The following is a 26,150-nucleotide window of genomic DNA, read 5'->3' as shown; positions in this document are numbered from 1 at the left end:
CAGATATTTTTGGAGAGGATTCACAATGTGCTTCAAAAATACCCCTATTCTGCCTGAATATGTTTTATAGGAGGTAGTAAAAATGTTTGTATTTTAGAGCGCTGTCCTAACCTTTCTCTTTGTGACTACCATGGTGGGTGAAAACATGCTGAAAAGTCTCATAGAAATGAAACTAACCATAGAAAAAAACTTCTATGGTGGGTAGGTAACTCACGTGACTTGACTATTTCAAATTTCAACGGAGAAAAAATGAACAGCATATGTGTAATGTGTAAATTGTAAGAAATGAACAAGAAATCCCTCATATTGCTGTGACTTGTATATTGATTGATCTCCTTCTCAACAGCTATATATTACCACATACAATATTATATGACATAACAAAGCGCACTCTTCAAAGAAGAAATGTATCAGTTTCCTCATTTCTCCGCCATGGCTGTAGCTTTTTCTGAAACAATTCACCAGAGTGATTGCAGCGCCATTGCCAGGAATTCGGACCGTGCAATATTACATTTATTAGGCGTTGTTACAGAGTCTTTGTTCTAATGATATCCTCTGGGTCTTTAAATTGACAACCTTTCAGTCAACGCGATAGGTTGGAGCGGCCCATCAGACCGGCGTAGTAGATTTCAGGACATTGTTAAATTGTGTCAGGGTGCAGACACTATCAGCAGGCCTCCTCTACACCCTGCTGCTGTATTAGCATCTCCAGGGGGTGATAGAGATAAAAGGGGGTCAACTGCAGGAAGGCACTAGAGGACAGTTTATGCTATCCCAGAATTCTGTTGTTCGATGACTTTTTACCTTTTTCCTTTTTTTGTGTTATGACTGAGAGAGAAAGCAGAGTCCAGCTGGTGTGAGCCCAATTACCCACACTTCACTTGTGACATTTTTATAATCATTATGTGGTTCAGACACTTCACTCGGGGGCCTGGCCGGCTGACAGAGAAAATGATTATATTGACTCATGGAGGCTCCTTCCTATCGCTTCTGGACATATAATGAAGCCTTTAGAAAGACATTCCCAGTTAACGAGGCAATTTCTTCTTATTTGTTCCAGGTTGTATCGCCGAAACTGTCACAAGGTGTTTCATTCTCTTTGTGGTTGTTATCTTTTTTAAGGTTGGAAAAACTTGCCCCTTTCCCTTTTGTTTGTTTTTTTGTGAAATTGATGGCTGGAAATAGTTTCTTTGAAAGAGAAATTCTTAATTTTAAGAAGTTTTTTTGAAGTAAAGTAATGCTACAAGGAAACTATTAGGAACCGTACTAAAAAAACTAAATGACCATAATCACAATTATGTTAAAAAAAACTGGTGTGGTCATTTACCATAAGAATAAGAGATCCATATTATTTAGTCATCAAAAAAACAACAACCTCCCTCCACTATTCTACAATTGAAACCTTGAAGGGCTTGGCTACTGTCACAAAACTTTACCAGGATAAGTTCAAGATCCTAATAAAAACACTCATATAGTACTTACCCTGGAATAGTTTGTGGATATGGCAGCAGGACTGGAGACTTGATGTAACGTACTGTGTGTTGCTGCCTTCTAGTAGATGTAGAGACAGGAGAGGTTAGAGGGGTGTGCGAATGTCCTTGGCATGTCCTTTCAACCACTGCTATGGGAGTTAGTTATTGTGATGAAGGGGACCCCTCCATCTGCCAGAAAGCAGCAGGACGTAATAGAAAATCCTGACGTTAGTGGGTCACATGACGTGCTTGTCACAACGGCTTGACACAAACTTTATCAATACTTTGTGGGTCACTCTATTAGGGTCTTTAACTTACCATGGTAAAGTTTAGTGATAGTGACCCAAACCTTTAAGACTATAGTGTGAAGTACAATTAGATGCCATGTGCTCTATGGAAGCACGTGGATTTCTTGATATCCCAGATTATGCAGAACTATTAAGATAGAACAGCACCCTAAAACAGTATAACGAAGCTCTATAAATAATTTTGGCACATATTGGGGCAGATTTATCAAGCTGTCTGAAAGTCAGAATATTTCTAGTTGCCCATGGCAACCAATCACAGCTCAGCTTTAATTTTACCAGTGCTCATGAATATTTTAAAGGGAAGCTGTGATTGGTTGCCACGGGCAACTAGAAATATTCTGACTTTCCGACAGCTTGATAAATCTGCCCCATTGGGTACAATTTAGGGTTTCTTTTTTACAAGAATAAAAAAGTTGACCTACAGCAGGGGCAGAGGAGAACTTTCAGGATAATAAGGGGAAAGGGTAGATTACAATACAGAGTCATGTTGTGTTAGTGATGGCTGATACACTGGGCAAATACAGGAGGGGCCTGGATGCATTTCCTGAAAGTCGCACTATCACCTGTTATAGGAGCTAGATTGTTGGGATACAAAGTTGAAATGGACATTTTTTTCACTACTGTTCCCATTTACAGGTAACCGTGTCTACTATGATACTAAATTGTTAAAGCGATTGTCCTTTATCTGCCAAGTTATTAATCTTTCCAGTATTCTGTCAGTATGAATACCTTTTTGTCTTTTTATAGATCTGCTTGCTCTCAATCATTGATTATATCCATTAGATTAAAAAAAATCTGTCCATGGTAATGTGATTGACAGCCAAGTGCATGGCACTTCTTTGAGGACACGCTATCATTACATTTAATATGTTTTTTGTGCCACGTGAAAAATTGCCACCCTATCAACATTAATTTGGATTACAGAACTTAATTGTATTGTGATGTGTAGTATATTACCAGCCACGGTTCCTTTCCCCTCAGAGGCACTGCCGCAGTCCTGTGAAGTCAGTGGACTTGAGGACATAGCAATCTTAAACTTTCGTTGGTTCTGTCTCCATGCCTATGGTGCTATGCTTGCCATATCCTGCTGACCAATCTCGGAACTGACCCCTGACTTGTCTCTGACTATCCCACTGGCTTAACACTTTGTTGTCCAGACAGTATTTTAATTTTGGATTACTTGAGTAATCCTTTACTGCTGTTCTTGGACCTTTAGTTCTTGTTGTTTCTAACACTTCTTGTATTTGATCCTGATATTGAATCCTCTACTGATATCCAGCTTTGACCATTGCTAAATATGTTAAGCTCTTCTATTCACTCCTTCAGTAAGTGAAGCTGTAGATTCACAACAGTGAAATGTGTTTTCTCACAGTTTCTTACAATCTCAGAGGTCCTCAAACTTTTACTATGTTGCTATCAACTTACAGACCAACCATGTATATTCTTTAAAGTCACCTAGATTCATCACAATAATGATATATGGATATATCTGTTATTCATACAGCCATGCCCCCTGGTCTGTATATGCTTAGCCCCTAGACACCCCTCTGGCCATAATATGGTTGCAGATGGAGGGGGTGACAAGACATCCATTGCCAACCTCTGTCTTTGCACATGTTCTGTAGCACATATGCAGTGGCTATCAACAGCGGTTGGAGACCATAATGATTTAGCCTTTTTCCCACAAGACAGTTTAAGGATAGTCTAAAAAATAAAAAGGATAAATCATTTAATTTTAATTTTCCTATGTTTTGAGTAAAAACTGCACTAAACTGCTCTTCCTTTACTGTTGTAAAGTGTATAATAAATTACCCTTAAGTTTACATCTCTGGTACAGAAGTTTGGATTAGTTTGTAAAATTTTAAATCCTAAATGAAATACGTGTGCCACTATTAAAAAATGTTCCTTTTATACATAAGCAGTATAGGGGGGTGGTATTTTCACATAAGTCTATGGCTGTAATGAGAGCTACTTGGTATGGTGAAAGAGAATTTCTGACTGAACAGTACTGTCATACCCCATAGAGAAGCAGATGATACACAGTGCAATTTACTAGGTAAAGTAATTGTAAAAAACATGGATAAAATCCTCACCCTTTATCCTCCACTGTTTTCTTTTCTTTGTTACCATCCATGGCAGGTAATGAACACTACACATAGCACAGCAGCCTATTTATGCTGAATTTCAGGATTTAAGTGCACCTGTTCAGGTCAATCTTAAAAGAAAATTGGTTCCATCTGTAACCACGGGTTGTTTTAATGAGTTTGGGAGACTGTAATAGTGAAACTGTCTGAAGTTTTAAAAGCTGAGTTCTTCGGGCTGGCTCCATCTCAATATAAAATCTTGGGCACCGTCCAACCATGCTCAGATTCAATTGTAGCTGGAGCAAAACCACTTTGCATTGACCAATGCCTTTCCCTAGGCGCACGGTGGCAGAATGCATAGCTCACGACTGGCAGCCAAAATTGTTCTAAGAGGAGTCTTCCAACTTGAAAGCAGTAGACCTGCAGACTAAAGACGTAACGTGAGTCTAATTCTGTATTGTGTGTTACCTTGTTTTCTCTTCAGATACACCAAGCTGCATGATCCTGCAAACTGGCTCACTATCAATACCACAAATGGGCAGGTGTTTACCACAGCCATTTTAGATCGTGAATCCCCCTTTGTTAAAGATGATATCTATGAGGCCAAATTCATAGCCACGGACAATGGTGAGTTTCTCAGATCAGTGAGGTCTAAATCTTTTTACTGTTGCCAACCTGTTCTCTTTGTCTGCTCTTTGTGGCTTTCTATATAAAAGATAGTAATAACATTAAATTTAATGTTAATTCCACAAAACAAATGTTCTCAAGGAAAGGACAGTTCATTTGTAGTGACCCCACCAGTCTGCAAAAAGGGGGAAAATAAGTACATTTTGTTTTTTCATTGCTTGCAGGTGTCCCACCTGCCAGTGGTACAGGTACATTGCAGATACATCTGATTGATATTAATGATAATGCCCCCGAGCTGCAACCCAAAGAGGCCCAAATCTGTGAAAGGCTCAATTCCCGTGGTATAAACATCACAGCTACGGACGTGGATCGAAAGCCCAGTGCGGACCCTTTTGTTTTTGAGCTTCCTACACTTCCATTTACCATAAGGAGGAACTGGACTATCACCAGGATAAATGGTAAGTTAGAGAGGGTAGCACAGGATTCACCTTTAAAGCATTTACAACTTAACCCCTTAAGCCACAGTGACATTTGGGAACTTCATGGTGAGCTTCTGTTTGGGTCACTATGACGTTCCCCAACATCATGTGGATCGCACAGGCTCAGAAGGAGAGCCTGTGCAATCCGTGCAGTAGCTGTACGTGACCGCAGCACCTAAAGGGGCGCGATGCCCCCCACCACGCCAAGCATTAGGTTGCCGATGGTCTCCATGACAGCCCCGGGGTCCGATGAAGGACCCCAGGTCTGCCTTACATGACTGCCTGCTGTGCAGTTTTCATAGGGTGAAAAAAAAGTGTAAAAAAAGTTTCAAAGTCTAATTAAAAAAAAACTTTTATACAAAAAAAGTCCCCTAAATGTCCCATTTATTGTGAAACTCCTAAACACAATAAAAAGTAAAAATAACCACACAAACAGCACATATAGAGTATCGCCACATCCGTAACAAACAAACAAAACACAAAAAGTGATTAAAAAGTCACATGCACTCCTGCATGATACCAATAAAAGTACAACTTTTCCCGCAAAAAATAAGCCCTAAAACAGCTCAATCTACAAAATACTAAAAATATCAAGCCGCTTAGTAGACAGCAATTCAAAATCAAGGGATTTTTATTTTGTAGAACAAGTCAAACATAAAAAACATCACTGTAACCGTACTGACCCATAGAACATAAGTAGCATGTTATTTATGCTATTTGGTGTGTAAAACACAAAAAAAACATAAGAATCAATTACTGAATAGATTTTTTTCCGACCCCACCCCAAAATAAGCTAATAAAGGTTAAACAACATGGTATTGCACCCGCAAATATAGTGTTACTGCAATCCTTGAGGGGTCTACTTTTTAAAATGGTTCCAATGTCTGGACCCAAATAAAACCTCCAAATAGAACCTCCATTTTGATTTAATTATTTTGAGATGCTTGAACGGGTTAACAAGCTTCACAAAGGCTGTTCTGAATAGTTTGAGGGGTGCAGTTTTAAAAATGGGGCATTTTGTGGGGAGTTTCTAATACTTTGAACTTTGAAAACCCTTATGAAGATGAACTGTCCTCTAAAAGTATTGAATCTGAAATTTACTTGAAAATTTGGAAAATTTTTGTTCGAACTGTAAACCTCCTACATATGTCCTAATAAAATAAATTAACATATAAAAAAATTATGTCAGCATAAAGCAGACATATGGTTAATTTTAGTCTAACTGTATGATGAGCATAACATTTAGATATCAGAAAAATTTCCATTTTTACAAATAAATGCAATGTATTTCAAAACTGTCTGAAAATAAACTCGGTAAGATAAAGTGTTCCAAAGTTATAACTGCATATTGTGACACAGGCAGATTTGAAAAATTGGACTGTGTCCTAAGGGTGAAAATGAGCTTAGTCCTTAAGGGGTTAAAGTCTGGCACATAAAGTATAACACATAATTCATTTTAAACATGATGACGCAATAAATCCAAATGCAAAAATTGGTTCCCCCGGTGAGGATAGCACTTTACTGTTGAACTGTCCCACGAGAATACGGGTCCATGGTGGGCCCATGCTCTAATTTAATAGGTACAGCAAATGAGAACCCAATTGATGTTGAAATTGAACAAATTTCTATTTGGTCTGACACTGCAGTAATTGGTTTTATAATTATAGTACATGAATTGGGAGTAGTCATCTTTTAGGGTAAATGTTGTAGTTGAACCATATCTGAAAAACCATATGTGATTTTATCACTATTTCCAACACTTCTGTGAGGCAGAAACTGGGGCTCCAGTGTTTACTGGTGAAATATGTGAGTTTTTTTAATATGTAAAAAATATTTGCCCAATTACTCCAAAACTGCATATTAAGGCAGATATGGTCATTAACTGCATCTCAACTTTGTCCAACAAGTAGTTGACTTGCATGTTTTCTGTGTTGTTCTACTACCATCTTGTGGTCATTTCAGGGAACTACGCACGCCTCAGCCTGCAGATTGGTTACTTGGAATCAGGAGTGTATGAGGTTCCTATCATTGTAACAGACTCTGGGAATCCTCCTCTGTATAACACATCCATCATTAGGGTGAAGGTCTGTCCCTGTGATGAGAATGGAGACTGCACAACTATCGGAGCGGTGGCTGCAACTAGACTGGGCACAGGAGCAATTATTGCCATCCTCATCTGCATTATTATACTACTGTGTAAGTAGACAAAACTCTGCCACATTATAACTCATAACATGCTCTGGTTATTATAAGAGGATTTCATTTCATACCGCAAGGAAAGAAATGTTATAGGTACAGTCTATGAGAGTATATTCTTAAGAAGCGAAAAATATTTAATAACCAGAATAGATCAATAAGATCACATGGTGGACCTGAGAAAATTCTTAAAAAGGAAAATCTTGAGAGAGCATATAGGTAGTTATTAAAACTATTGTCTTTATATGCCAGGGACACTGTCACCAGCTTTTATCACTCAACACTAATATCCCTCTCACTTACAGTGGGTACAGAAAGTATTCAGACACATTAAAATTTTTCACTCTTTTTTTCATTTCAATCAAGTGGTATGATCAAAAAAGTGTGTGGGGGGGGTTGCTCATTAATGTACTCTGCACCCCATCTTGACAGAAAAAAACTGAAATGTGGATATTTTTGCTAATTTATTAAACAAGAAAAAAATGAAATATCACATGGTTATAAGTATTCAGACCCATTACTGTGGCACTCTACTTAAAGGGGTTTGCCCATGAAATAAAGTTCTGAAACATCAACCTAGTGATGTTAACACAATAAAGATAACTTTTAACCCCTTACTTTACAATTTTACTCAGGAGCTAAAACAGCAATAAAACTATCACTCAGTAATAGTCATTGTAAAATTCAAGCATGTGAGAAGGGACTCTCTAAGAAACTACATGATTCCCTTCCTGTGTGCTGACAATGTGCTTAGAGTATCAGGGTACAAGGTTTATATACACTTTAATTTAGCTTCTGAACACATAGAAAAAGAGAGATGAGACAGATCATCTCAAACACTGTCAGTCTGATACATCTGAGCTATAAGTGGAGTACCTCCACCGCCCCCTCCCCGAATAAAGATCTTCTCTTATCTGTAGCTTTTAGAGTTATAGAGTAAGTCTGTGCACGTTGCTTGCTGGCAGGAAGTGTCTGTGTGTGAGCTTGCCTTGTAACGGAGGAGGGAGGAGCAGAAGCAGGATACAGAGAGAAGAATCTGCCCTACCTGACCATAGAAGATTTCCGGTGGATCCCGGGCAATCAAAATTGTATACACCAGGACTGAAAGAGACTGGTTGGAATTATATCTGTGAAATGTTGTATTTTTTGTTAATAACTGTCCCTTTTATATATCCCTTTTAGCGTACATTCACACAGCGGTATGCCCGCACTGGAGAGGAGGAGGAGGTGACCTCTCCATAGAGAACAGCGGCGCACGACCACACATACGGGGAAAGATAGAGCATTCCCCATCTTTTCCCCGTGTGCGGCGCAGATCTGTGCCACACATGTGTGGTATCGTCCAACCGCCGGGCCGCCATTACCGTCTATGGGGATGTATATGCGGGCGCATATACGAGTACATCCCCCCAGACAGCCGTGTGAATGCACCCTAAAGGAGATAAACAATCAGAATCCCTGATGGTAGATGATTTATACTCACTTCCCCGTACCTTTCCCCTTTGCAGTAATGTGATTTCAGTATAAATAGAGCATTTAGAAAAAATAAACTATTCAAATCATCCTAAGGCACTCTGCACAGCACCTGTGAACTTGTCTGTATTTTAATTTATTCAGTGCTCTCCTTATGCCTCTCTCCCACTCTCCAAGCATAGAGCCGGTGACGTCACCCGGCTCTCTGCAAATCTTGTGATGCACAATCGGACGATAAGAACTGCGGCTGTGGGAACAACATTGTATAAAGGTTTGCAGAGAGCCTCTGCTTGGAGTGATGGAAGCCCTGCCCCTCCGGCACTACTGGACATACAAAGAGGCTTAGGCAAACTCATGTATCCAGATGGTGGTTGCTCCAATGACCAAAACGATGCCAGCTGCTAGTTGGCATAGTTTTGCACAGAAATCATGAAAACTTTTAAGGTGAATGCTTGCGTAGTATGCCCACAACTGACCACTCCGTCACCATCATTGCCCCCCTTCATGCCCCTCCACGCCCACTTTCCCTGGAGCTGGGGTGAAGATAATAATTGCAATACATTTTCAAACATAGAAGACCTGATAAATGTCCCCCTTAAAATCTATGACTATTAGCTACTGTGCGACACATTGCTGTATCGAAGTGTGCCCTAAAAGCACATTTGTCCTTGCTAGACACACAATGTCACCACGCTGCTGTTTACACCCAAAATGTATTCCAATCACTCAGCCCTGGGAGCAAGGTGACCATAATCAAGGGGGATCATTAGCATGGAGTGCAACAGAGAACAATCACTGAGCCGGCATTTTGTTACTTCTGCATATGTTTAACTTTCATGTTTGTTTAAAATCCAGCAGCCGAGCATCAGATGAAGTTAATTCTGTTTGAAGGGTAATTGAGAGCGGTCCTTTCATTACAAGCTCATGTTCAGTTCTCTTGAAAGCTTTTACTGATTCAGTCATTTTTCTGCTTTTGGGATTTGTTTGTTTTCAAAAAAATTGTTTTATGATCAGACAGAATTACTTCTAATCTACAGCCCTTTACTATCAGAATTTTACTAATATTAAGTTGCATATTTTATGTTGCAGCCCAAATGATTTTTTGCAGCGTTTACCAAATTTGAATAGTTGCTACTAGAAATAAACTGCTGTGATCAGTTTATGTTAAGTAGTTTTGTTGGAGAATTGGTCATCATTTATTGCTAGCAGCTGTCTATCAAGAATTGTGTATATGATCTTATATATTCATGTCATGGTTGAGGTGTAGTATAGAAAACAAATCTGGGGAGCCAACTTTGGATTTTTGATGTGATAACTGGCCAAACATTGTAATGGTGAAGCAGATGTTTGTAGCGCAGTGGAATCCGCCATGTAAAAGAAAAGGCCCCATACTTTTTGCCAATAGTTGGATGATGTACGTTCCAACAGGGTGCAACCATTGGTCACTGTAAATGAACAAGGTTTCAGGTATGTGAATCTAACTGCAGCTTTAATTATTTTATTATTTTTATTTTAAATTTATGTCCAGTATATTTATTTAAACCGATCCAACCTCTTACTAAATAAGAGGTCGGATCGTGTATCTCGTGTGCTGGCAGTTGGGCTTATTAATTAGGGGGCATGCCGACACACCCCCAGCATGCCCCCACCAGCGGACACATTGTACGAGAAGCCGGCAGCATCGCATCACTGTCGGCTCTCCGCAGTGGGGCCGCGCCGCACTAACAATGCCTGCAGCCGCCAACTGGCTTATTCACATTGCCGGACGGCCACGCCGCACTGTCAGAGGCTGTGGTCGGGCTGGGCTTATTTACAGCGGTGGTGATGCGATGCTGCCGGCTTCTCCTACAATATGACCGCTGACGGCGGCGCACTGGGGGTGTGTCGGCACGCCCCCTAATGAATAAGCCCGACTGCCAGCACGCCGGATACACGATCCGACCTCTTATTTAGTAAGAGGTTGGATCGGTTTAAATAAATATACTGCACATAAATTAAAAATAAAAATGGCTATGGGAAAAGGGTTTGGGGGGAAGATTATGGGGGGCTCATTTGGTGGGTGGGTTTTGCAGGGTGACAGGTCCTCTTTAATTATATTGAAATCAATGTGAAGACAGTACCCCCCCTTACCCCAAAGGCTCCATCTATGAAGACCCTTTTTTTCTTCAGATATAAATGTCTTGGGTATCAGACAAGACTAAACAGGTTGAAGAAAATCAGACTTGCTTGCATGATGCAGTGCTGTATTATACTATCTGAGGAAAGTGATCAGCAGACCATTCCGTCCCACAACATCTTAATCAACCTAAAAAGCATCCTCCTCTTGAGAAGACTCGCAATGCTACATAACCCCTTTAGGAATACTGTACACTGTTCTTTAAAATAGGAAAACTAGTTTCCATCATCCATCAAGGCATCATTCTTCCAAAGATAAAACAAAGGTATGGAATTTGATAGAAGGAACTGCTGATAGACTTCTGAAACAATAAGACTGCTCCTTTTACCAAGAATCTCACCACATTAGAGGTCTACCTTACATTTGAAGATATTATCACAGCACTACTGTAGGGTACTGCACACAGTATGTCCGGCATACGTCACCAGAAAACGCTGCTAGGGAGAAAGAGAATTCTTGAGTTCCCAGAAAGGTAAAAACCAGGCTAGGGCCTCTTCGAATTTTTAAGTGTCAGAAGATGTTTCAGCAAGATAATGGTACAGCTCTAAAAAGCAGAGAGATGTGGCTTGAATCCAAAGACAAAAGTTGGAGATAGAACCAGCACCCACATGAAATACTGGAAATGTTCTAGGATCCTTGGGCCGAGAATAGTATTTTTGGATTCTTACGGCTGCAACTGGTTTGTTAATGGCTGAGCTGGAGTGTGAAGTCTAAATGAGGTTTTGGTTTTACTGCAGGTTAATCCTTAGGTCACGGCCTTAAAGTTTTAGGTCACAGTCCCCAACCAGCAGGTGACTGAAGAGGAAGGAAATTAAGCCAGGCCAGGAATTTTAAACCTGGGTCAGTAATGTGGTCAGCAGTGAAAATAGGTGCAAACTAGAACCACAAAGACAAGAAACCATACCTGATGGCTTATGGCAGTACAAAGAACAGGAGTGGATTGTACTGACATTGAAGCAATGAAAGAGCTGCTTGGCATCTTAACCTGTAATGACCAGAAATAAAAGTATAACAAACTATTAAGTTTTATTCAAGATACCAGATTTTGGAACAGTAGAATAAACAATTTGGCATAAACTTTCAATATAGATTGTGTGTATAAATATGTATATCAATTAATAATAGCTTGTTCAGAGTCATATTCATAGGTAGAGCCTTATAGTGGAAGATATTTTAAGAATTATTGCATTTGCAATATATGCAACTGAACCAATTGTCCTTTTACTTCCAGCGATGGTTCTTCTATTTGTCATGTGGATGAAGCGCAGAGAAAAGGAACGTCATACGAAGCAGTTATTGATTGATCCAGAGGACGATGTCAGAGACAACATACTGAAGTATGATGAAGAGGGAGGCGGCGAGGAGGACCAGGTAATGTCCATATTACAGATACGTGATTATTGCTGCCTATACCTCTTATAATAGAGAGATAGGCCAATGGGAGAAAAATAAATATAAGTGCAATAGCAATGTAAGAGTGAGAAGGGTGTGTGAGAAAATGTGACATGATGTAGTATGTGATCTGATCACTAGAAGTAACCAGCAATACTGTAGCCAGCATTACGTGGCAGCCCATGACATCTTTTAACATCCTTTGTGGATGTTATTAGTAATAGCAATGTGTGAAAAATTTGATGTATATTCCAGGATTCTAGCTTCGCCATGTGCAGTGTGGATGTATCCTCACACTGCTGTGATCTTAGCTCTCTGTAACTGCTATATAATTCCTGCTAAACAGCTTACACAAAGATATGACTCATATCTATCACTGTCTGCAGCTTTGAGATCACTGCAGCAGTTACATGATGATATAGATACTATGCAAATATCTACACCTTGTGTTTTCGCTCCAGGACTATGATTTGAGTCAGTTGCAACAGCCTGAGACACTCGATCACGTTTTGAGCAAAGTGGCAGGTGTCAGACGGGTGGACGAGAGGCCTGTGGGTGCTGAGCCACAATATCCAATAAGACCTGTCATTCCACACCCAGGTGATATTGGAGATTTTATCACCGAGGTAACTATTTATTACGCGCTTATCATGCAAACTTCTATGTGCTGTACAATATATCCTGTTATAGTAGAATGGTTAGATGCACATTGGGAGGCATTTACTATAGCGTTTCCACCAGTTTTGTGGCGCTCTTGCCGCATGTTCTGCTCTCCGACCCATTTATTAGCTGGGGGCGCCAGAAAAAATGAGACTGAGACACAGGCACACAATGCTGCCACAGGTCCCTTCCCTGGGACTCACCACATTCCTAGTCACAGGTTTGCTTTGTGGTCCATACTGACAATTGTTCAAATACTTATTCCTCACATTCTGCAAACAAGTCCATAGTGAATTTCAGTTGGACTAGGAATAAAGCTGTTATGGCTCTGAATGGTGACTGTGTGGATCTTCTTCACTCTCCATGAACAATATGGAGTTGTGTTGTAAATGAACCTTTTATTCGTGTTAGTCCACACAAGATTCCCTAGGATGATGGATCTCGAAATTCTAGACACAAAGAACTCGGCTAACCATATTTTGAATCAGTAATATAACAGTCTGTATGTTCCTTTGTGAGCATAGTCTCTTTTATTAAAGAAAGTGCTTTTCTATTTTCTAATCAAATCGAGATTTTATTTCCTCCGAGACGTTTGGCAGAAGTCAGGAATATTAAATGCAGCCGTGTTTTAATTAGAATAACATATTGTTCTGGCTTTTTATCTGTCAGTGTTTTGCTCTTCAGACCCACACAGCTTCGCTGAGTCTGTAAATTGTTACATATCAGAATCTTGGGTTTGTAGGTTTTTAACTGTCTGATGGTATTGCAATCAGCTTTCTAATTAAATGACCACTAATCCAAGGTTTATCTTGTAGAAGAGATGCCTCACATTTAATCAGTACCTCCACCTAACAAGGAACCTCAAGATCTCAGTGTTGAAAAATTCATTAAAAAGTCACTGATCTGTTTTCTATTCCCATTGTAGGTTAATGTCCCTGGTATTCACAGGGAGGTAAATGAAATTGACTCCTACTATGCTGGTGGTTATTGTTAAAGTAGCAATCCAGTATTTTGTTTTCTCTCCCAATATATTATATAAATTAGTGACTGTCACATTATGGACATAATGATGCAGATTTTTATGTATAAGTATAAAGCATTCCACCAAATTAAATAGTGATAAAGCCGGAGAACTTTAAACTTTGGGCCATAGAAAGGTCACCACTGGAGGCAAGTAGAGAGCTGCCCAAAGTTGGCTTCACAAGAGAACAGCTGAAGGTGCAGTGGCCATTACTAAAGGACCGGTGGACGGGTTATACAATTAATTTTCTTTTTTTTATCACTCAAGCACATTCAAGCAAGAATGTATTTGAATTGAACAATCGCTGAGATGTTGTGTACCGTACATATTAAACAATGTTGGTGGTGACTCAATGATTACTATGTACTTGCATGTGCCAGATCAGTTGCTGCACCTGCGGCATATAGGGTGTCAGATGTAACTTAAAGCTCTCCAAACCAAAAGTCATACCTTATTACAGTAGTCAGTTGCTCTGCATATTATTGAAATGAGTCAGGGTCGCACATTTATTATAACATGACCCCCCACGCACACACACAATATAATCCTGCATTAAAATTCAGTGAAATGCCTGAGAGGGGTCTGGCGTTTCTATTGTACGCCGCAGCGGTGTTAGATAGCGTCCTCTGCCACTGGCCACTGTTGCCTTTCTTCATGCAATTATCTTTCACTGTCTCCTATAAGTCCACAGATCAGGTTGGTTTGGAATTGAAGTAGAAAATGTCCATCTCTCTTCAGAGTCTAACCTTTTACTTTCTTCCTTCTCAGGGGCTGCGAGCAGCAGACAACGATCCTACAGCACCACCTTATGACTCTCTCCTGGTTTTCGACTATGAAGGCAGTGGTTCCACAGCCGGCTCTGTTAGTTCTCTCAATTCCTCTAGCTCTGAGGACCAAGACTTTGAGTACTTAAATGACTGGGGCCCTCGTTTCAAAAAACTGGCCGATTTGTATGGCGGTGGGGAGGAGGATTGACGGAACATCTGCATCTTATCAGAAGATAACCTCCTCAGTTGTACAGTGGCAGCTTTCATTTTTTTTATTATTAAACTCCCAACTCCCACCCCCCTTCCTGACTGCGTTCTTTTTAGTGCTAAATTAGGCAAACTTTCTTTCTTGGCTTCATTCCATTCCCGCTTGGCAAATGTCTAAAGCAAACATACCTTTTATCCTGATTTTTATATTTCTCTCTGCACCAGGTAAAAGGATTTCACTTAAATTCTGTTCTACAATAGATAAAACATATTGGAAAGCATAGCAAGAGGCATGTAGTCAGGGATTGACCACTGCACCTGAAATGGTCAGGACACATTGTAAGTCACACGTCAGATAATGACTGTGAATGATAAGCTGCTCTGATGCTATAGAAGTATATGATTGTTTATTTGGAATTATTCCATCCTAACATCCTGGTCAGATCTGAAATATGAAAATATAACCACTACTCCAACCTTGCTGACTTAGAAGATGACACCCCAATTCTGGGGCATCCTGTCAGCTGGGAAGAAGTGATCTCCAAGCTGGAATGAAGCATTTTTGTCACATTCTTTTGTGAACTCACTAGGAATCCGGCATGTCTGTGTTCCATTATTGCTGCTCTCCGCCCTTTCTTTTCTATGTGTGTGGGTATATATAATATATATGTGGATATATATTATAGATACTCTCACACATACACATCTGTACATAGGTGAGCAGGGAGGTTTCCTGAAGACTTGAGTGATACCCCACTCTGTCGTCTTAACTTGAAAAAAAAAACTTTTTTTAAAAAAGAAAACACTGTTTTTACAAAAGAAAACAAAATGACCAAAAAAATGTTAAAACCATATAAAAAAAAAGAAACATTTAAAAAAATTATGTTTTTTGAAAAGTGCCTTTTCGGTACATTATATGAGGTGAAATATGTCTCAGGAGAAGTCGGTGGAGGGAAAGGGATTGAATGGTGCCAGATGCTATTCTGGTGAAGTGGGGATTTTTATAGCTCTGCTGTTAGTACCTCCACTGGTTTCTCTGGCAGTGAAGGGGTTAAGAATGCAGTTTTTTTTTTTCTCATGTATTACTTAAGTAATATTACTTTATTGTGTGTAAGGAGCTTCATCTATCACATTTGGTGGTTAGTGGAGAGCACTGTAAGAAGCTGAGGCACAGATATATCAGTTACACATCCACTGTATTAGTAAAGGGCTTGTCTGAGATTAGAAATGGCTCCACACTTCTATTACAGTTCTGCAACCAAGACCCAGCCATTGGAGCGCTGTTTATGAAAAGATATCAAACAAATAGTGATCTCATCTCACCGTCAGTTTCTGATCTATCATGGAGTAAAATCCACCATATGAAGATGTTGCAATATACATGAGTTGTCAACTGTTGCAGTGGTTTTCCTATACAGTATTTGAGTACAGATGCCAGAGGTGCCCGTCAGGTATATATAGATAGGCCGCATCATGAACAATTGGACCCACATTTATTAAAAACTATGTGCAGTTTGCCTTTGTATAGTGCAGGGTGCGCCAGATTCAGGAATTGTGGCGCCCGTTCTGCATGAATCTGGTGCCCTCTGCACTGCTCCAACTTTTTTTTGGTGCACCTTTAACATAGGCCTGCACATGTATTTATAACGTGTCCGCAACGCTATACCCAAAGCAACAAAAAATTCTGCAGTGAAAGGGGTGTTCCAGTGTAGTCGGACCCTGCAACACATTTATCATGCAGTGTCCGACAGAAGTATGTTGCACAATCCGACTAATTGGAACATCCCTTTCAGTGCAGAATTTTTAGTTGCTTAGGGTATAGTGTTGCAGAGACGTTATAAATACATGTGCAAGCAATTTGCACTAAAAATAATGTGCAAAGTCAGACAAAAAATTGGTGCTGTGGCTTTAATAAATGTGGGCTATTGACTTGTATGTGTCTGCTGCTACCTCCCCAGTGTTTTCAGGAACCAAAGCTGGACTGCTCCTGTTATTTCTCTCTCTTTTCCTCCCTATAAACGCTTGATCTGCAACTTTGTTTTCTCAGCTCCATAATGTTTTCTTGATGTCCAATTGTTTTCTTGTTGTCCAATTGTGTTTGTGCTAGAACTGCAAACTGCAGGAGTGTAGACAATCCTCAGAAAGATCCTGTTCTGTTCAGACAAATACGTTTTACTTGCACTGACTATAAAAATGAAGTAGATATGTGAAGTTGATGCATTTAGTTCACAGAGATACAAGAGTAGCAGATTCTTAGCTGTAGGTAGCAGGTCAGAATGTTTTGAGCCTCTGGATGTAAACAATATTGTTTCCATTCTGACAGCAAATAGATCTTGGAACTGGTAAAAAAATTAGAAAGTGTACTAGTTTTAACTTTAATAATTTAATAACACATTTGTTATTATTTTTTAAGACCGTGGCATTTGGGGCCACAGCCGAAGCATTTAACCAAAACCTTGCCCACCCATAGCCTGACATATGTACAAGGCCTTACCCGTAAAAAGGATTGGCTACTGGATTTTGCCCATAAGCTGTTGCAACACTCTCAGTGTAGCCCAAAAAAATGACCCCACTTCCCTTAAAGGGGTTGTCTGGAGGTTGAAAAACATATCTGCTTTCTACTAAAAAGAGTGCCCCACCTGAGCATGGTGTGTGTCAGCAGAGCAGCTCCGCTGTATAGAAATAAAACTAGAATGAAGTGTAATTGCAGTTCCACCCACTACCCATGACCAGTAGAGTTGATGCTTCTGGAAGAAAGCAGCCATATTTTTAAACCACCATTAAATCAGAAAAATTACAGATTATGAAGTGCTGTACAAAATCCAGCAGGCGGCAACAATGAGCACAGGAAGCCAGGTCAGGCTGTAAAGAATCCTATTGGCAAATATATTCCGACCAGTTCATTAAAACTGAAGCCATTATTACCCAAAAACCACATTTTTGAGCTGTACAATTCTCTCTTTTTACCTCTAATGTTTTCACCCTTACACCTAACTATAATATTATTAGGATGATGATTACAGACTATATAAAATGCTCCTCATTTACCCTGTGTCCACAAACATTTCTCCCATAAACTGGCTACACAAAAAGGTTTTTAAAAAACAATAGTTTCTGATGTAGTTTTATGACCCAAAGACAGAATTGGATTGAAACTAAATAAATATATACTTCCTGTTAGACCTAAATCTGGCTTTAAAACACATAAAAAAAGCAGTGTGGATTTTCTACAAATGAACAAAAATAGAAAAGTTTAGATTAGTGAAACATCATATGGACAAAATAGGAATGGGAAAATAAAATACATTTTTCTGATTTTACAGATATTGATAAGGTCAAGAGGAAGATCTTTAATGTATAACTAAAGTTATATATGTATAATATGAATGATGAACTATAATTTTTCCTAAAATCAGAAGTAAAATGTTACAAAAAGAAGAGTTTGATGAATCTACACTCCCGGATCAGCCCATGATCGTGGACTTTGCAGAGTCCTGTGTCACAGGCTGGCCACTCTGCTGGGGATTTTGATATATAATGCAAAGAAACCTTGCTTCACTGCTAAGCAAGAGCACAGTGTTGGAGCTGCTGTTCAGAAGGAAGAACCACTGCATGACATATCGATATGATGCAGGGAATCCCATCTCCAGTAGTTTGGTCAGCATTGGTCCCAGTTGATCACAGACTGTGTTAAAATAAGATAGAGATTTAACAGTTTGGCATTTAATAAGAAAGTTAAACAGGGTAAATACAGTATGTCAATAGTGCACTTACCCTGGTAAACTTTCCCCTTCTGTCCGGAGGGGCTACAGGTCACATGGCCCGCTAGCAGCCACTTTCAGGACGTCTTGTGATGGCTCGTGTCCTACAGACTTCTGGTGTGTTGTGCGCTCATTACTGAATGAACGCCCATCCATGAACACCACTGCCATATCACTGCTTGAAGGGGCGTTGTGCCAAAGTGCCTAGAGTAATGAGCGCCGGGTCCTATGGTCGGAGAACACACGATTTCTGTTCTCTTGAGACTGTTGTAATCTCTACCTCTTAACACTAAAATATGCCTGATAGACTTTAGTTATAGGGTATCCTGCTTAACAACTACAGGCCTCTGCTTAGTTGTTAACAATCTCACTCAAGTGTTACCACTGAACAGATGACAGAGAATGGGCAAAGTGCTGTTTTAGCCCACCTCTCTTATTTAGAAAGAAAATGTCTTCAGTGGAATATAATAGACCTTATACTGAAATACTTGAGCATGTCAGAGTATCTGTAGTTAGAAAAAATGTAAGTTATACAATACAGTAACAGCAGTGAAAATTGACCAAAAAGAGCAAAAATATAAAAACCTATATATTATTTATGTCTTGAATTTTAGAAGCAGCGTTCTACTTTAAAAATATGCCCTAGCACAGGGGTGTCAAACGGGGGCCAACTCAGCCTTACAGTTCCCATAAAAGGGCTGAATGTCATTTTATTGCTGTTAAGTACATTTCTACAGCATTACCACTGCAATCAGCCATTTGATGGCAACCAAAAAGCTGAACATATTGTTAAATAACCAGAGACACCGGCATGACCAAAATGTGCCTCTACAGTATCATATAGTCACAGTGCCCCCACAGTAACTAATAATCACTGCCACAAAAAATGGGGCATTATAGTAACCGATTCTCTTTGGTACCCTTATATATAATGGCCCCCTGTGTGTAGCATATCCTTTCCCCCTCCCTCGATGCATGTGGAAAAAAACATATACTCACCTATTCCTATCCCCTTCCTGAAGCAGCAGGATTCTTCTTTTTTTCTCCATTGTGCAGCAGCTGTACACGGCTCTGAAGCCAGCAGATGCAATGTGATCACATCATCATGTCTGCTGGCTTCAGAGCCATAGCCCCTATGACTAGAGCAGGAGGCATGGAGAAGGGCCGGATAACACAAGGCAGTGGACCTTGTGTTTGACACCTGTGCCCTTGGACATGGGCAAATGCATCTCAACATAGTTACATAAGTTTCATAGACTGCACATTATAATATCACCAAGGGCAGTGCCTTACTGGATTAAAGCTTGTGCATTGTGTCAAAAGCCACTTCCATTTATGTCACCAACTTCTAAGCTTGCGTCACTGTAAGGACACACAGGGTCTTGAAATTACTCCTAAACATTTTATCATCCATCAGTCTGTCAATATGTTTACAAGTGTCTCAGAATGACAGTAGAAAAGAGTAGTGCAGAGTGCTGGCAGAGTATGTGACATTCTGCAAGGAACCGATATTATAGACAAAAACTTGGTGATCTTGTTTTTCTGTATAACAATTATGCAATATCAAGGCTGACATGCTTTACGAGCGGACTTCCTGAGAGATCCAGTTCTTGGCCAGAGGCCGGAGACTAGATAACCTCTCCTGCAGGTCAGCTGGGTCCTCAGTGTACTATGCAATCCGAGGAAGATTGGACACTGGGAGGAAATTCAGTCCTTAAGGGAAGTATATGTTGGAAATAGAGGATATTTATATAGATTTAGCCATCTCTTGGCAAATTGCATTTCCAAAGGAAACATGACGTTAAAGCAATTTCCAGGATTTTGATTCCGTTCATTAAATGTATATGCCTTGACTTATAGACTTAAATAGTACAGGAACAGGTAATAAAAACAGATTGAATATAAATTGTATTGATATATATATGTGTGTGTTCAGTTCATTACTGCAACTCATTAATATTTATTTACCCCCTTCACTGCCATAGAGTGATGTCACCATGTTAGCCATGACCTGCAGATATCTCTGTCACGCAAGTACGTCACTCCAGAGAGACAAAGCCTCTATCACTGATCACTGCACCATATGTATATAATTTATACATGTGTAAATATATTTGTGCACTGCTAAGCAAAAGCTGCTTGTTGTTATTTGGGCACATGATCCAGGACCCCACAAATCAGCCTTTTAAACCCATGTGTGGTTTCCAAATCAGTCCTGAAAAACTTGGGAATTTGTGTAACTGTGCAAATATACACTGCTAGCCATTGCATAGGATGATTCCCTTCCCTTGATGGCTGGAACTGGGTAGCGACAACTTCACTCTGACATCTTTTTACTTAATGCCTCCCTGCATGATTTTGATTTGACGATGCTACACCCCCGTCTTCACCCTTCTCCACCCACTCCTTGCATGTAACGTTTTGCAGACCCCCAAAAAAATATTCTCTCCTGTCCATAAGTGCAATCCAGGCACACAACCATGGCAACAGTCTAATAAAAGAGTACGACAAAATCTGTCCGAAACCTTCTTTTGTAAAAACTGTCAACAGCACAAAACTTTTTATATATTGTCGTTTGTAGGTTTTTTTTGTACTGAAAGAAAACTAAAAAAATGAGAAAAAATAGGGGTGAAGAGGTCCATAAACCCGTACATGTGTCTGTGTGTTTGCCTAATATTACAATTTCCTAAATGACTCTGGTTAATTGTGTGTTTATGCTGAATTGGATCCATGCCATCTTGCTCTGGTGTAAGAAAAAACAATAAAAAAGATAATTTAAAAAAAATAAACAAGTGAAATAAAAATCCCAGATGCTCCCATGTAAATGTGTTTTTGTTCCACCTTGCTCCATGACACGATAACCCACATTGACTGCGAACAGCTACATTTATTGGCATTTTTCATACAACTGACTTCAGGGTGAAAGTACTGAAGTATGACATGGTGGTTATGGGTTTAGGTGTATTTAGTCTTGCTTGTCAAGAGTAAAAAGTCTGCTGATTAGGGTTGTCTTAAAGGAAATATACCAGTCAGAAAAAGTAAAAAAAACCTGATGCTCACCTACTATCCTCTTCATCTTGATCCTGGCAGTGGTCTTTGCTAATCTTGACACGCTAGAATCACCTAAAAAAGAGACTCATCAAAAGCAGCCCAGAGCGTGGGGAGGCGACGTCTGGTGCTCCGTGTTGCTAATTATTCAGGAGTCAGCTACATGTATAGCTGATGTCTGTGTCTCTCACATGTGTATAGCAGATCATGTCAGGTACTTGTGTAGCTGATGTCTGTGTCTCTCACATGTGTATAGCAGATCATGTCAGGCACTTGTGTAGCTGATGTCTGTGTCTCTCACATGTGTATAGGAGAACATATCAGGTACTTCTTTAGCTGATGTCTGTGTCTCACACGTGTATAGGAGAAGAGAGCATGTCAGGTACTTGTGTAGCTGATGTCTGTGTCTCTCACATGTGTATAGCAGATCATGTCAGGCACTTGTGTAGCTGATGTCTGTGTCTCTCACATGTGTATAGCAGATCATGTCAGGTACTTGTGTAGCTGATGTCTGTGTCTCTCACATGTGTATAGCAGATCATGTCAGGCCCTTGTGTAGCTGATGTCTGTGTCTCTCAGATGTGTATAGGAGAACATGTCAGGTACTTGTGTAGCTGATGTCTGTGTCTCTCACATGTGTATAGCAGGACATGTCAGGTACCTGTGTAGCTGATGTCTGTGTCTCTCACATGTGTATAGCAGAACATGTCAGGTACTTGTGTAGCTGATATCTGTGTCTCTCACATGCGTATAGCAGAACATGTCAGGTACTTGTGTAGCTTATATCTGTGTCTCTCAGATGTCTATAGGAGAACATGTCAGATACTTGTGTAGCTGATGTCTGTGTCTCACACATGTGTATTAGGTGGGAGAGCATGTCAGCAGGTAAAGCACAGACACTACCAATGCTTTACTATACATTACACACAGACATGAGCAGGGGGAGGAGAGGGGAGGGGGAACAGCGTGACATCACAGGCTCATTTACATAATAAAGAAAAGATTATTTCAAAATGATTACTGTGTGAATTGACTAGATAAAGGCTGGGATGGAATCCTTGTGACCTCCAACAGGTAATGGTGACAGAATTAGTTTCTGAGACAGGTGCGTAAGTCATGAGTGGGACCCACAGCAAAGTTTTAGCGCCCCCCCCCCCCTTCCTTCTAAAAATATATATACAAGCTGAAAGTCCAGGCAGCACCTTCCAAACAAATGGTAGTGGTTGCAAGCTGTGTAGGACTGGGGTGGTCTCTTTTATTCCATGAGTAGCAACAGTGACGTTTCAGCTCGTATTGAGCCTTCCTCAAGCCAACAATTAGTGTACAAAGCAGGTATATATACAAAATTTGGCAGTCATGTGACTGTGTAAACCCCACCCACCACATTAATATAAATAACATCAATGTGATATATATTTTATTGTTTCAATACATATATATATAAAGTGCAAGGTGCATATATATATATATATATATATACTAGTCTCCAAGTTCTGTTATGATTACGAGTCCTACTCCCTCAAAATGACAAAAAAAGTTTTACTTGTTCCAGCTCACCCGCCTCCCTTGGTCCCCTCATGCACTGATCACCCCACTGCCAGGGTTAACAGCATACAGAAATAAGTCCAGATCCAGCTCAAGGAAATCTTTCTTAGAAAGTCTTCTTTATTTGCGCCAATAAAACATCCAGGTATACAATGAATACAAGTGTCAACACGTTTCAAGCTGTATGACCGCTCTTAATCATGACTCCTATGTGAGTGTGTGTTTTTCCCGTATTTAAGACAGGTTCAGGAAGGAAAAAACTCCCATTTCCGGGACATAGTCAGGAAACACTCACTCCCATTAGGTTAGTGTTATGTAGATTGCATATTACATTCATAAAAACCACACATGACAAATAACAAAATATTCAATATAACTGTAAAAACACTGCTATGGTAGATTACGCATTAAATCCTTAAACATATATGATAGATGACTTCCACTTCCAATGAATGTGGATTGCTCTCTAGGAATGGCTGTGCAAGACTATTTCCCTGGTCGCAACAGCTCCACCAAGTGGTTGCTGACCATAACGCACTGCATAGAAAGCTTCTGATTAGAGATTCTTATAAATCTCTGATAAATAATGTCCCTGTATGAACTACTGTATACACAAATAAATCACCTTCTACATACAGTACAATTACATGATCATACATAAAGAAGAATATACACACCCATATTACCACCACCATATCCAGGGCAGATTCTAGGTACTTTGTGGTACAGGGTAACTCTCAGAATATAACCCCCCCCCCCCCCCCCCCACACACACACACACACACACACACACACGGGTTATTCAAATATATAACACTTTAAAACACTTTAAAATAAACAGCCCCCATACACAAAATTAAAAATATTAGAGAAATACATTTATGTATTTATTATAATGTATGCCACATTATCCCACTAAGTTAGTTAGACAATGCTCCCTCAAAATTAATTCTAACATACAGCCCCCCCCCTTTAATTAAAATGTAAAGTGTGTTTCACATTAAATATTGTGAATTTTTATAATATTGATTTACATATGATATACTTCACCTGAACAAAGCTTAGTACATAAATACAACACCAGTATGGAGTTCAATACATAAGTACAGTACTAGAACCAAGCTTCATACAGAAACACAGCACCAGAACCAATCCCTGGTCTGTATACATATATACATATATACAGTGTCCCAAATGATTTTATATATGTACAGAGCCCTCTTATTTACATGTGTACAGTACCCCCATAATACATTTTCCTGTAGCCCCATTTTAATTCATACTGTGCTTCCTGCATAAGCTATATACTGTACTCTTCTATAAATCCTTTATTAGATATATATACTGCACCCCTCTCTATTAGATATAAATATGTTATGATGCATCTGTATACATATCAATGACTGACCCCATTGATCACACGCTCAATACCAGTAAGGCATCACTCCTGCAGGATGGGAGCTCTGCACTGGTAACCATAGGGAAAAACCTAAAGAATCCAAACAATGAATATTTATAACGGCAGCATAATATACATAATACAGTATACTGTATAATTACTATTCTGTGTTGATGAAAGAAGTACAAATGCGCCCCCTCTTTTAGGTATATAACCTGTGCCCACTATATTTGAGATATATACTGTGCCCACTGTATTAGTTATATATACTGTGTCAACTATATTAAATACTATGCTCACTTCATTAGATATATACTTTGCCCCCTATATTATATACTATGTTTCCTTTATATATATTATACATTTATAGATATATTAGATATTTCTTATTGCCCCCAGTGCACACTGCCCCAGTATACATGTATTCAGCACACTGCTCCCAGTATATAGGTAGCCAAGCACATGCTCCCCAATATATAGGTAGCCAAGCACACTGCCCCTCAATTTATAGGTAGCCCAAGCACACTGCCCCCCCCCCAGTATATAGGTAACTCAGCACTTGCCCCCATTATAAAGATAGCCCAAGCACACTGCCACCCAGTATATAGGTAGCCCAAGCACACTGCCCCCCAATATTTAGGTAGCCCCATCACACTGCCCTCCAAATACATAGGTAGCCCCATCATATGTCCCAGGGTATGTTCTCTCTGTGTTTGCATGGGTTTCCTCCGGGTCCTCCGGTTTCCTCCCACACTCCAAAACATACTGGTAGGTTAGATTGTGAGCCCCATGGGGACAGGGACTGATTTGGCAAGCTCTGTGGAGCGCTGTGTAATCTGTGTGCGCTATATAAATATAAGAATTATTCATTATTATAGGTAACCAGCACACTGCCATCCCCTGTATATAGGTAGCCAGCACACTACTTCCTTTTTAATATATAGGTAACCAGCACAATACTGCCCTACCCCAGTATTTAGGAAGCCAGCATATTGCTGCTCCCACAGTATATTGGTAGCCAGCACTGTAGCCTGTACACTCACCCACTAAATAGAAAAAATAAATGCAGTACTCACCTTCCAGCGCTCCCTGTGTCTCCTCTTCTCCCCTCTTCTTCAGCAGTAGCACCAAAATAGACCTGGCTCTTCCTGAGCTTCTGCTGAAGAAGAGGGCAAATAAGAGCCATGATGAGTACTCTTACTGGTGCCCCTGTCTCCTCCATTAGGTGGCGCCCAGGGCCTTCGTCTGCCCCATCAAGTGGAAGAAACTGACCTGCCTATATCATACAAATATACATACATATATATGCACACTACATGCAGAAATATACACGCATATATATTCCAAGCACATGCACACACACAGGTTTTATACTGAATGTCCATTTATTTATTTCACACACACATATAAAAATACATACACACATATGTATTTATGACAGACACATATCTCACATATCCCACAGTAAAATCTGTCTTCCATGCATGAGGGCAATTCAGGTTGCAGGAAGCTATATTGTGGCAGACAAAGGGTTA

The 26,150-nt window shown here is 39.9% G+C and overlaps 1 protein-coding gene across 2 annotated transcripts in view; it reads left to right on the top strand.

Annotated features, from left to right (window-relative positions):
* CDH4 (cadherin 4) overlaps positions 1 to 14,951 on the top strand; it is a 512,453-nt gene extending 497,502 nt beyond the window's left edge. For both annotated transcript variants that reach the window (XM_072110989.1, XM_072110990.1), the window contains exons 11-16: positions 4,349 to 4,491; positions 4,716 to 4,949; positions 6,933 to 7,166; positions 12,047 to 12,186; positions 12,669 to 12,833; positions 14,657 to 14,951. In XM_072110989.1, coding sequence (XP_071967090.1) covers positions 4,349 to 4,491; positions 4,716 to 4,949; positions 6,933 to 7,166; positions 12,047 to 12,186; positions 12,669 to 12,833; positions 14,657 to 14,863 — 1,123 coding nt within the window. In that variant the 3' untranslated portion in view covers positions 14,864 to 14,951. The remainder of the gene's footprint in view (positions 1 to 4,348; positions 4,492 to 4,715; positions 4,950 to 6,932; positions 7,167 to 12,046; positions 12,187 to 12,668; positions 12,834 to 14,656) is intronic.
* Positions 14,952 to 26,150: the final 11,199 nt, after the last annotated feature.

Source organism: Engystomops pustulosus, chromosome 6 (genome assembly GCF_040894005.1).
Source record: "Engystomops pustulosus chromosome 6, aEngPut4.maternal, whole genome shotgun sequence".
Lineage (NCBI taxonomy): Eukaryota > Metazoa > Chordata > Amphibia > Anura > Leptodactylidae > Engystomops > Engystomops pustulosus.
Note: the sequence above shows the minus strand (reverse complement) of the source record. Positions and strands in the feature narration are given on the sequence as shown.